Source organism: Kogia breviceps, chromosome 7 (genome assembly GCF_026419965.1).
Source record: "Kogia breviceps isolate mKogBre1 chromosome 7, mKogBre1 haplotype 1, whole genome shotgun sequence".
In the NCBI taxonomy this organism is placed as follows: domain Eukaryota; kingdom Metazoa; phylum Chordata; class Mammalia; order Artiodactyla; family Physeteridae; genus Kogia; species Kogia breviceps.
The window spans coordinates 30,848,457-30,861,851 of record NC_081316.1 but is presented as its reverse complement, the minus strand read 5'-3'; the positions used below and the strand labels follow the sequence as shown (position 1 = coordinate 30,861,851).

The 13,395-nt window shown below is 37.6% G+C and overlaps 1 protein-coding gene across 1 annotated transcript in view; it reads right to left on the bottom strand.

Moving 5' to 3' along the window:
- The window catches only part of LGR4 (leucine rich repeat containing G protein-coupled receptor 4), a 97,494-nt gene that overhangs the window by 14,166 nt on the left and 69,933 nt on the right, over window positions 1-13,395 (bottom strand). Inside the window, exons 4-9 of the mRNA XM_059070748.2 lie at window positions 12,376-12,447; window positions 4,240-4,455; window positions 3,325-3,396; window positions 1,370-1,438; window positions 382-453; window positions 128-199 (exon numbers count right to left, since the gene is read on the bottom strand). Coding sequence (XP_058926731.1) covers window positions 128-199; window positions 382-453; window positions 1,370-1,438; window positions 3,325-3,396; window positions 4,240-4,455; window positions 12,376-12,447 — 573 coding nt within the window. The remainder of the gene's footprint in view (window positions 1-127; window positions 200-381; window positions 454-1,369; window positions 1,439-3,324; window positions 3,397-4,239; window positions 4,456-12,375; window positions 12,448-13,395) is intronic.

Here is a 13,395-nt window from a genome sequence, read left to right as displayed (position 1 = left end):
TTTGGATTTCCACCCAAGAAAAAGAAAATAAAAGATTGTTTTCTGGAGCTACAATGATAAATTCTAGTTTTCCACAAAGCAATTGTGTAAATATTCAGGTTTGTTTTTAAATTTCTATAATACTTACAAGGAATGCAGATCAGATAAATTGTGAAATGCTGAGTTCCCCACAAAAGATAGAGGATTATCATACAAATGTCTGTAAAAATAGCCAAAAAAGCAAAGTTTTCATATGTTCACAAGCACTCCAACACTAAATCTATGTTCACAAAGCTCATATATCTAACAGCCTGAATTTTCATTCTTTATCCAGATGTTTGGCATTGTACAGACATTGCTTTACATGATTACATATTAAAAGAAAATTTCAAAACTACTTACATAGTTCTTAAGAGTGGATTACCATCAAATGCTCCATCAGGAATAACAGAAATAGAATTACTGTGAAATAACCTACAAAGATAGAAGAAAAATATTTTGAAATGCTTATCCCCTTGTGAAAGAAGTTAAAACCTGAATATCTACTACTGTTCAGTAGGATGTAAAATATAACTGATAACTACATGAAAATTTCAAAAATGTGGGGAAACTGAATTTTTAATTCCATCTCATCTTTTTCTGGACCAGACCTAATTCTTTTTAAACCCACTGCTTAGCCTACTACCACTGCCAGGTCCCTTATATACATTTAGCTTGCTTCACCCTCAAAGAACTTTAGACTGCAAGAATCACAGGTATTCTAACCCCAAAATCTCTTTCATTGTCACCTGCATTTAGTTTTTAAGCAATGCATCTCAGAATATTAGCTATCAACTCATGACACATGATCTCTGTTATGCCATGTGCATTCTTATCTCTGACCTTGACAAATCCAAAATCTAAAATACTCCCTCATCTCTTTCATTTATCTAAATATTTCCATTCTTTCAAGTCCAGTCAAATTCCTTCTCTTTGGTGATGTCTTTTCCAATGACCCCAAGCCTCAATGAGGTCTTTTTCTGGAATGATTTATTTATCCTATTCATTCAGCACTTATTTCCACCTAGAAACTGCTCTCTGTCTGTCTTACATGGTCAGCCTCCCCAGTGGGATTAAGACCACAGCTCCTACAAAGCAGAGACCATAGCTTATGGCTTGTTTCACCGGAATCCAGCCCTATACAGTAATCTATGCTCAAAATTGTCCGTGCTAGCCAATATAATCCAATCTGTATGATTGTGTGTGTGTGTGTGTGTGTGTGTGTGTGTGAGAGTGTGTGTGTATTATGATACATGTAATGGAACAAAGATGTTCTAAAATCTCATTGTTGGAACATTAAATGGTGAGTTCTAGGGATATTAAGGCACAGATAGAGCAAAGCAATACTCACAGCTCTTTTAGGCTGGGAAGGGCTTTAATTGCCTGAGGAAATTCCCCCAAATTATTATAGTTCAAGTCCCTAGAAAAAATTGGAAAAATACATAAGAACACTGAAGGATGGTCACAATGTATAAGGTATTTTGGTACAAATTTTTCTTTTATTTTTAAAATCACATCCTCTGGATGGTAATCTTTCTTTGACAACCAATTGCCAGTCCATTTAATTAAATTTACACCTTTTCTTAGATTACTGAATAGAAAAAAGAATCTTAATTCTATGATGTTTTAAGTCAACAACTTTAAAAGTGCAAAGAACTCTCAGAATCACATATTACTGGTGCATTAAATAAACAAATCACCTGAATGGCAGTTCTCCATAAAATAGAATTTATTGACTGTCATTTGTAAATGACAATAGCCTGAAGCTGAGGTTTCTATTTTAGGTTTAGAGTGGCTTCCTGAAATTCTGGTATGAGGGCAGCTGACCTCAGCCCTAACATCAGCAGGATGACCTAAGTATGAATAAGGAGAAGGACCAGGACGGTTTCATACAACTACGGTCCTCAAGTGGGTTACAAATTGTTGAAAAAGTTCCATTAATTAGGAGAGAGAAAAGCCATAGTGATCTGTACTTTTAAAAGTCTTAATTCTGAGTGTATTTTCTTTTATTTATTTATTTTTTGGCCATGCCTCAAGGCATGTGGGATCTTAGCTCCCCAACCAGGTATCCAACCCTCATCTCTTGCACTGGAAGCACGGAGTCTTAACCACTGGACAGTTATGGAAGTCCCTCTGAGTGTATTTAAATTTTAATTTCTTTTAACCTAAAGAGAATGTTAGCATATGATCAGCGATTGATTTCAGAATGAGAGTAAATAAAATCAAAAGGCCAGCACCTTAGAGACCAATGTTGTTTTCCTTTCCTACATAGAAAAAAATGGTAAATAAAAATTTAACTGGGAAGAAAAGGTTCAATTTTAATATAACTAGAATAATATATTGGAATAATACACGGTTTAGGATCAGAAGACCCACCCAGTCTTTTGTTCCACTGGTATTTACATACTTAGAAATAGAAAAACTGGGTTTGGCAATATCTTCTTCAAGAGCTTCAACTTTCAAATATCCACTGTTGCGTACTATCTTTTAGTGGTTTAAACAGGAAAGTGAATTAATAGAATACTAAAAGATTTTAAGTCTTCTCATTGACTGACAGTTAACCCCAACATTCAATTAAACAAAATATTACAAACCCTAAGCATTCCAATCAGATGTTACTCACCCACCTAACTGGGACATTCTCTGTATCATTTACTATACCACGATGGCTAATATTATAAATCTCTGAATAAAGGCAACTAGTACAAACCAAAACAACAAAAATAAAGATCCTACTCTTGATTACACACAGCTGCACAATGTCTTTTGCTCAAATCATGGTACAATGGACATTTTTGAAACAGCCAGAATTCTCAAACACTTTAACAATAGAAACAACAACAAAAGTATCCTAAGCAAAATGGAAACCTCCATCACAGTTAGCATATAAAAGCAGAGATGGTATTCAAACCCACTGTTAACAATTAGCAAGGCAACCGAGATGAGGGAGAAAACAAAGAAACAAAACAACTTTTCCAGTATTAATTTTATAAGGTTCAAAGTTCCAAAACTGCCTATCATACTAACAAAACCAAAGTTTTTGAAAAGGTGTACAGCTTGGCAGACTAATCTGGGTTTACCATGTCCTTTTGTAAGAAATATCAATCTGGTGCACCATTTTTAACAAGAAACCTAGATTAGTTTTCATGACTGTGTTATCTGAAGGCAAGACTTTAGTCATGTATTAAAGCCAATTAATAATGAGCTGAACTTAAGACCGTTACTTTTTTCCTTTTTCTGCAATGAAATGCAAAATTGCACCGTCAACTTCCCAAACGTGATCATCCAAAATACGAATAAACTTACAAGGTCTCCAGGTTATCGAGTCCATCGAAACAGTGTTGACCCAGGCTTTTAATTTTATTGTTGTGAAGATGCCTACGGAAAAAAGCATCAAAATGACTTTTGCCTCACCCAGAAGCAACTATTATAATGTTTTACATGTCTAAATTGGTAGAGCTTAAAGGAATGGTGCAGCTAAACATTGCAACACTTGACTAATGGAAAACAAATAGCATTGGGTAGATATCTCTTGATAAACACTGCACAGACTCGGATTCACTGAACATAGGAGGCCAGTGGAAAAGGAACATATCTCTAGTGGAAAAGGGGTGCACACATGGAAGATTCTTGAGTATTTACCCATATCCAAACAAAAGTTTTGATGAGCTTTTAATTATATGAAGCGAAACTTTGATGAGTTCTCCTATGGGGAGGTGGGGGAAATGTCAGCTTACATCAGTGAGAACCAGTAACAGATTTTACAAGAAATGCCACTTTATTATGTCCAAGTTTTTGAAACAACAGAAAATCACATACTCTTTGAATAGACAGTAAAAACATGAAGTATCACTGAAACTCATTTTCTATGGGCGTCTCCAAAAGGATTCCATCTCTTTTAACACTGAATGCATTGCTGGGATACAAGTAAAAGCTGTACCAGTGTTTGCTGAATGACCCACTTTCTTCTCCTGACTACAAATGGCCATTTATTTTTGAGAGATTCCACTGTTATCATCGAATGTTAATTTAAAAAAAATTATCCTGTTTTGTATTTTGAAAAGTCAGCACATGTAATTTTGTAAAAAAGGCAGATCCCCCAAACACCAGCTCTCCAAGAACATACTCAGTGAGGTACTTTCATAACAATTTGTCACAAGAACTCTGCTTTTGCCCCCAGATTAACACAAATATATAGTATTAAAAGGAGTGGATACTTACAGAACCACCAGGCTGGACAGGTTAGTAAATGCAAAATCCGGGATACTGGAGATTTTGTTGAGAGCCAAGGTCAGTGCCTGCAGGGTCAGCAGATTGCTGAGGGGATGTACTGGCACCTCTGTCAAACTGTTGTCATCCAGCCACAGATGCCGTAACTGAGTGAGCCCCTCAAAACTGTCCTCAGGCACTGCGGTGATATGGTTGGCATCTAGACGCCTGACAGAAAAAAACAACCACCTTCAATAATGGATTCTAGTGGAATGAGTCAAGGCAAGTCACACAACTCTCAGAGTTCAAAAAAAAAAAAAAAATGGAGTTATAAAAATGACCAAAGCCACAGCATTCCTTATTTCTTTAATTTCACTAGAAGTTTTCCTAAAATCTAACAATGTTTCCAAGATCAGCATATGGAACTCAGTTGTCTCCCTTCCTCCATAACAAAGGGATGCATACAAATCTGAATCCTTCAAGAATCCTTGGCTAAGCACAACTGTATAGCAGAATGATATATTAAATACAGAAAGAAACCCTCAAAGCTCAAGCTCAAATTTTATGTTTCAGAATGTATTTATCAAAAATATAGAAAAACAACAAGAAAAAACTAAGCTGACCAAATAATCTATTTTACTTACAGTTTTATAACTAATATTTGATATTAAATTTAATTGCTATTCTGACTTGGTACCAAAGGGGAAAAAGTAAGAACATATTTACAATTGTTTTCTACAGCAACAAACCATTTCAATAGATTCTCAACAATCCTTATTACCACCAGGCAAGTTAAAAATATAAGTGTCACGTACTGGCAAAGCAACCCTCTCCTCTTCTCTTAGGCCTAACTAAGTACATTTGAAAAATTAGTTTGTCAAAATTAACAGATATTAAGAAAAGGGCAAACTATCCCTAGGAAAAAATTAAACAGCTCCTCCGATCAACATTATTGTGGCTTTAGCGTTTCTTCGATTTTCCCCCAAATTTTGGAATTAAGGACACCTTCCTTACTAATAGGATTACCCATACTTAAAAATTAAATCCCCATCTGAAAATCTGAGAAACCAAGTCCTAAATGTTAGTGTTGACACGACCAGGCATAATTGTTGGAATAACTGCTTTTCGCCAAAATGACAAGTTAGTATTAATATCATGAGGAACCGTATGCACCAGGCAAATCACAACTTTCTTCCCAAATACCTTGTTGATATAACCTCACTATTTAAATCCATATCTCACAGGCTTGGATCTCTTGGTGAAAATTAGGGAACACTAGAAAACAGGTGCAAGGTCAAAACAGCAGCCCATTTTTTAAAGAAATCAACTTTGGCAGCCTTCAAGTTCAGGAAATTATGACTTCAGAGTGGTTTTCGTGCCTCCTGTTTCCCTGTGTTGCTCCAGCTTCGGATCCTGCCATAAGTGTCCCTTTCCCCTCCATGCAAGAGCTGAGCCCCCACTCCCAACTAACTGCCCCAGCCCCAAATGCAGTCTCCTTTCCAGAGGCAGACTGGCCGAGGTCAAAGACCCTTGGTCCCGGTAAGGATCTGATGGAAGCCTTCTGTTTGATAGTCAGGATAACCTGAAGAGCACTAAAAAGTGGAGAGCTTCAGAAACTGAGCAGCTGCCTTCAGAATCCACTTAGAAACAGTTTTAGGTTTGTTTATTCCTTGTACTTTCTAGAACCTACCTACCCCTGAGAAGAGACAGGCATCCTCTATTATAACAGACTGGCAAAGTACTGGCTACAGAGCTGCTTAGCAGATTTTCTTTAATGAGTAGATGGCAGTGTGTTCAAGCGCACACACACACACACACACACACACACACACACACACACACACATACACACGCACATGCTTCACAGCCTCGAGGAACTTCTACTTAGGGGGAGAGAGACATTTTGTTGGGGCGGAGGGAGTTAAGGACATTTATTTTACATTCACACATCTGGACATGTTCTATAAATAATGTGGAGCTGAAATATAATCACACAATTAACCATATAATGTAACTAAATCATGCAATTAAATTCTACACGTAGCTAATCTATCTGCAATTCATTCCACACATGTAAACTGAGAATCTTGTTAGGCACAAAAGGTAAAAATGGTGAACACGACAGGAAGGAGGAGACTGACCCACATTCCAGTGAGGACTGACCCACAATATAACTAACAGACTGAAAAATGATTGCAGAGTGCTTAAAAAGTGCTATGAAGTAAACAAACAGGGTACTGAGATCAGGATTAGCAGGGGCTGAGGGGGAGGGGAGCTTCTTACAATGTATTGGTCAGGAAAAGCATCTCTAAGAAGGTGCCATTAAACTGAGATCCAGAGCAAGTGGCAAAGGAAGCTGGGCAAGGAGTGTTTGAGGCAACAGAAGCAGTGAGGGCAGAGACTCGGTAGCAGAAACCAACTGGGTGTGGTCCCAGCAGCTCCCAGAAGGTCCGAGTGACTAGAAGACAGGAGGGAGAGTGGAGGGTCCAGGGAGACAACAGATGTGGATGCAGATGGGGACCAGATGACACAGAGACCCATTAGATCAGGTGAGGATTTAGATTGTATTTTAAGCACAAATTGAAATCCCTCCCCAGTTTCTCTGTCTCACAACAGTTTAAAAGTTTAAATTGCTCATGTTATAAGAATGAGGATAATGTTCATTCACACTCAAGAAAATAATGAGCAGTGCTCCCCACACATACACACACACAACACTCCACTGACATTGAGCCCTCTCTAAATGTGTTTCATTAAGATGTACATCCAGTATAAGGTAAATAAGTATTAGGGATGTAATGCACAACATGATAGATATAATTAACACTGCTGAATGTTATATATAAATGCTGTTAAGAGAAGAAATCCTGAGCTCTCATCAAAAGGAAAAAAAAATTTTTTTTCTATTTCTTTAAGTATCTGTATGAGATGATGTATTTTCACTAAATTTATTGTGGTAATTATTTCATGATGTACATAAGTCAAAAAATTATGCTGTACACCTTAAACTTATACAGTACTATATGTCAATCATATTTCAATAAAACGGGAAGAAAAAAAGATGTGGCAAAAAACTATAATAAGAAAAGTTGTCTAGACTTTTATCTATCTATCTATCTATCTATCTATCTTGGTTGTCTTGGGTCTTTGTTGCTGCGCACAGGCTTTCTCTAGTTGCAGCGAGTGGGGGCTACTCTGTGTGTGGTGCACAGGCTTCTCATTGCAGTGTTTTCTCTTGCTGCAAGGCCCGGGCTCGGCCTTCAGTAGTTGTGGCACGCAGGCTCAGTAGTTGTGGCTCATGGGCTCTAGAGCGCAGGCTCAGTAGTTGTGGCGCACGGGCTCAGTTGCTCTGCGGCATGTGGGATCCTCCCAGACCAGGGATGAAACCCGTGTCCCCTGCATTGGCAGGCGGACTTTTAACCACTGTGCCACCAGGGATGTCCCTTCTAGACCTTTTTAACATAAGTCTAGTATTATATACACCATTTAGGCTCCTGCAGAATTCTGTGCTACACCCCACCAAAGAAAAGGGGTGGTCTTAACTTAGCAAGATAACCAGGTGAGTTCTGAGCTAAGATAGTAATGAAACTACCTTCTATGCAAAATAACAATACAACAATAAATGCAGAGACACAATTTCCTGTTAAAAATTTCCCCAAATTGTAAAGTCAGCCATATGTAAGAGATCAAAAGGAAGAAATCTTGGAAAATGGAACCCTTAAATAAAAAGTTAATGAGAAAAAGGATTCGTGGTGACTGAAATGGTTAATCCTTGTGCCTCAATCCACATGTGGGTGTTGGTGGCACACCCATAAATGTAATGAGTTTGCACTTACTCTGAGATCAATGTTTCACAGAGAAATGGACTTAGAAAGCGTGGCTTTGTACCAATGACCTATACTATTAAAATTCATCCTAACTAACAGACCAAAAACCAAAATACTGTAACTGATTCTTTCAATAGGGGCAGTAAATGGCATTAGATATCTCACAAAGTGAAGAGATTATGTGGCTTAAGTTATTTTACCATTTCAACTTCATTTGGGAAGAGATAACTATTAGTTTATTTAAGTGCACTTGAGTTGTTAAACAGTTAACAATGTATTAACTAAATTCCCTTACTATTTTCATCTTTAAAATGTGCTTCTTCTCCCTATTCTCAAAAGCCTGTTTTATATCTTACTGAGACTCACATACTTTTTTCTCTTGCTGTAAGTAAAATTACAACAACAATTTTAAATGCAGCTATTTACTGATGAATGTCTATGTTATCATAAACATTTGTTCTGTGTCATCAAAAGCTCTCCCTTTTTCTCTCTACTCCTCACTTACCAATAATGTAGACATTATAGTATTATATTCTGTTACCAGTTTCAAGTTCAAAATACTTAGATTCTGTTACGGTAGGAAACCTAGGAAATTTAGTCTTTGAAATCCTTTAATAGTCAATATAAGTGTGAACAACTATAAAGAAAAAAATTCTAGTGGAGCAAATTCTGACACGTCATTTTAATATCCTGCTCAGGCAACGGTTTAGCCATTTTCATGGCTTCGTGGAAGGTTGTTAGGTTAGCTTTTTATTAATATCTACAATTCACTTTCAGATTTTATAGCCATTGTCACCCATTTGCATCAAACCACTTCTGGTCAATTTTAAGCCCTAATGAACTTTGCTCATTCTGAGCACTATTTCAAAACCACAAGGAAATCTTTCATGTAATTGAGGTCTGAAGATCAGATTTGCAAACTGACTCAAGTGTTGATAACACTGTTTTACTCCAGGACAGAATTTCAATTGTATCTAACTTGACCACTGCACCCACTATGCTAACAAACCCATGAACATTTCCTTCTAAAATAAAACAGGCCTGGCACATAGCTCCTTATATTTCTGATACATATAAAAAAATCCCAATGCCTTTATTAAAAAAGTAGTTTGACTCCTCTCCTTACCCCTACCTCCCTCCCATCCCAATCTGGGAGAAAATTTAAACAATGCACTGCACTCAGTGAGTGATGAGCACAGTATGCTTGTTTAAAGCATTATTTTAGAGGAAGATACCTATGATTTTTGTGAAAATACTTTATTTTTTTTTAACTTTTTATCTTATATTGGAGTACAGTTGATTCACACTGTTGTGTTAGTTTCACGTGTACAGTAAAGTGATTCAGTTATACATATACATGTATCTATTCTTTTTCAAATTTTTTTCCCACCTAAATGATCAAAAATACCATGTGCACTTTAGAGTACTTATGAACCACAAATTAGAAAATATCTATTTGTATATTTTCTTGGTAATTTTTCTAATGTTCAAAGATTTTAGCCTTCTCTTTTTCAGACTTCCAACTAGACAAAATTATTGAATATTTTGATCATTAAGTCTTGGGAAATAGGAACAATTCTGTATGAAAGTTTTGAAGGAAAACAAATTCTGAAGAAGCAAAAGAAAAAGAGAACTATTTAAAATGTCTAATGAATTCAGATCCAAGGGAGGTAAGATGGCTCCTTCTGTGTACATCTGTCCAAGGTTAGAAATGGTGCAGAGGCAGAAAAATCACCTTTCTTTAAAGGAACTCATTCCAATCTATTCCCTGAAATAGTCTATTTGGGATCCTATTCAATTAGTGATGGCAAATAATGAATCCTTATGTTCCATAACTCGGCAGTTGGTGAAATGAGCTACTTAACAAATATCTACCTTAAATTAAACTTATATTGAAACTAGAACTTAAATGGCCAATACCCCAGATACTCCTTTTTATGATAGTAGATACATTTTAAAGTTTAACCTTTACAGCATATGCTATGCTTTATTAGTACATATTTTCATTTTCATATTACTGCCCATTAACTACCAGACTATCTAATCTAAAATCAAAGGTAATCCATAATTTACAATTTCCAGTGATGTGCTTTTGGTGCAGTTATAAATGGTTTTATATCAGCGAGTGGAAGGGACAAGCCGGTCAGTCACTTTCACCTATGTCTTCTCTAGCTCTACAAATGCTAACCTTTACAGTTATTTCAAAGGGCAATAAAAAAAAATTTATGGGACAGATTAGTACACAAATATGTGATGTAGTTATACCCTAATTTTACAATTAAAATTATAGACACCTAAGTGTGATAACTATTACAGTTTTTCATTCATTGATTCTCAGAACTTCTGTATCCATGAGGATGATCTGGAGAAATTTTTTAAACTACAGCTTCTTGGACTCTACCTTTAAAGAGACAGTATCATGACTCCTATGATATAGCCTAAGAATCTGTATTCTAGCAATATCCCCCTAGTGATTTTGTTGAGGGCGGGCCAAGTGTCATACTTTGAGAAACTAGGCCCTAGTCCCACTGTATTTAGTGTTAGGACATGAACTGAGGCAATGCACATTTGTGTTCATCACTGTAGTAGAATAAGAAACTAATGGGGCTTCCCTGGTGGCGCGGTGGTTGGGAGTCTGCCTGCCGATGCAGGGGACGCGGGTTTGTGCCCCGGTCCGGGAGGATCCCACATGCCGCGGAGCGGCTGAGCCCGTGAGCCATGGCTGCTGAGCCTGCGCGTCCGGAGCCTGTGCCCCGCAACGGGAGAGGCCACAACAGTGAGAGGCCCGCATACCGGGGGGGGGGGAGGGAACTAATGAAATTGCTTGTTTTAAAGATTACTTTCAGACGATTCCTTCATCTAGTTAGGCAAATTGGGTAATCTAGTAATCAAAAGAAAGAACAGATAAAACAGTCATCATTATTAATATTAATAGATTCTACAAATGTTTATTGAGCACTTACTACATGTCAGATATTGTTAAAAGTGCTTTTCATGCATTAAAGTGCATGGTAGGTAATAAGCAAACTACTGCACAGAGAATTTTAAATAACGTGCCCCAAACCAGCTAACAAGTGGAAAAGTGGGGATGCAGAACCAGACAGGCCAGTTTCAGAATTCTAATTAATCTGAATTTATCTGAACAACTTCTGAGAGCAATATAAACATTCTGACAGATAAATATGCAAAGGGTTTCTCTTAATCTTGGCGAAAGATTACAATAACCACATGCTTCAGTTCAGTGCTTCTCAACCTTTTCTAAAACCAAGCCCCTGAAGACAGAGAAGCTGGATCTTCTAACCCAGGGATGGGGAGACCTGACAACACTAGTCCACAACACGCAGTCTAGTCATGAACAAATATCTGTTTATTTAACATAAAAATGGTTGTTTCTTTAGAATCTTCTTGGGTTTGCATGGTTCCTGTGATACTACTGCTGCTTACCTGATCACCCCACTCTAGGGGGAAGCGGGGTGTGCATAGCTAAACCATGGAGGCAATGACCCCCGTTCTCCAAGTTCATATACATATTAATGTATACATATGTTTCTATGGGAAAGAATTCGAACAAGAATAAAGTGAAGTGCTATGCGAAAAAGCTGTTGAAAATAGTGGCTAAACGTGGTAAAATCCAAGAGCTGAAATCTTTTTTGTAATTTAAGTATACTTGATTTACAATGTTGTGTTAGTTTCTGGTGTACAACAAAGTGATTCAGTTTTACATATATATATATAAAATATGTGTGTGTGCGTGCGTGTATATATATGTGTGTGTATCATATTCTTTTCCATTATAGTTTATTATAGGATACTGAACATAGTTCCCTGTGCTATACAGTAGGACCTTGCTGTTCAAGAGCTGAAATTTTGAACATTCCACATGAAACCAAACTTTCCTCAAAAAAAAAACCTGAGAAAAAGACAGCACAGGCGATTAAGTCACCACCCCTGATGAGTGTTCAACATCCACAGATGAGGATCCATAATTAATTTGTTCTGATGATCACCACCTGAAACAGAAACCTCTCTGTGGCTGTTTCTTGAGCATCATGGCACAAGACTCTAGAACTTCTGTACACACATAACTCTGATTCCAAAGAGGGTGTAATCACCTGCTACATGCAAGCTTCTAGCTTTCTCCCAGCCTTGGAGACAGGATATTTCAATGGACATTTCAGTAACAGCAACTAGCCATCCCCATTTTTATCCCAGATGAGAAGATACATCTCTTCTTTCCCTAGGATTCCAGTTCTTTACCTATTTAGTAGCCAGAGAGATCTCCTAATGATTCAAGAATACAGAAAACCAAAAAGTTACTTACAAAGACTGCAAAGCACTCAGTCCTCGAATGGCTTCACTGGGTACTGTTTTCAACTGGTTGTTCTGGAGAGTTCTGGAAGGAAATTTTTAGTTAGTGAATAAGAAGCAATTATGACCATTTTTTCTTAGAAGAATTTAGAACCATTTCTTTCCGAGAAAATCTTTCCAATAGCAAAAAAAGGAGGAGGAGTCGAGGTGGAAAGCACCCAAGATAAGAGAGTTGCCAAAGAGCAAGAGGCATTTGTCGTAAAGCCAGAAATGAAACCTAGGCCACTGCCCCAAGCCATCTCCTAACACAGACCTGCTGGGTCATCCAGGATTGTTTCATTTCTCAGGAATTAAGGCACCCTAATTAATATTCATCACCCAAGGTACCATTAGTGTTAACTGGGAAGTATAACAAGTTAACTGGGAAGTATATATAACAAGTATAGCAAGCAAACCCACTAGAATCCCTAATGCCTTTTCAAATTGAAATAAAGCACAGCCCAGAAACATGCACATTAGAGAAAGACAATTTTATCAAGAGGACAGCAGACCCTGAGCTCTTAGGGGGCAGTGGCCATGTCCCCAGTGAATGCAGGGCCAGGGCAGAAATAAAGCTTTCATTATCTAATACTCTCCGACCTGGAGAATGGAGGTACAGATCAGTAATGAAGTCTTTACTAGTTTTGCCTAATGTCCTTCCTGGTCATATTAATAAAATGACTGCCTGACAAGAATCATCACTACAGAATGGAATGGAAAAGGGCCCGTTAACTCACTGAACCAGAGAGGTCTAGTGACTTACAGATGGTCACCCAGCGAGGCAGTGGGAAGGTGAGGCAGGCAGTCAGTTCACCCGCTCACCAATCTGCCAGTTCCTGACCACTGCCAGGAATTTTTTTCCTGATCTCTCGCAGGCTATGTAAATCATAGGCATCTCAATTCCCTTTAGCTCTAAAATGATTTTACATCTGGAGCTCTTGTAAGCCTTTTTCCCTTTAGGCTCAGCTCATGCAAAGTTCTTATAGCTATAAAA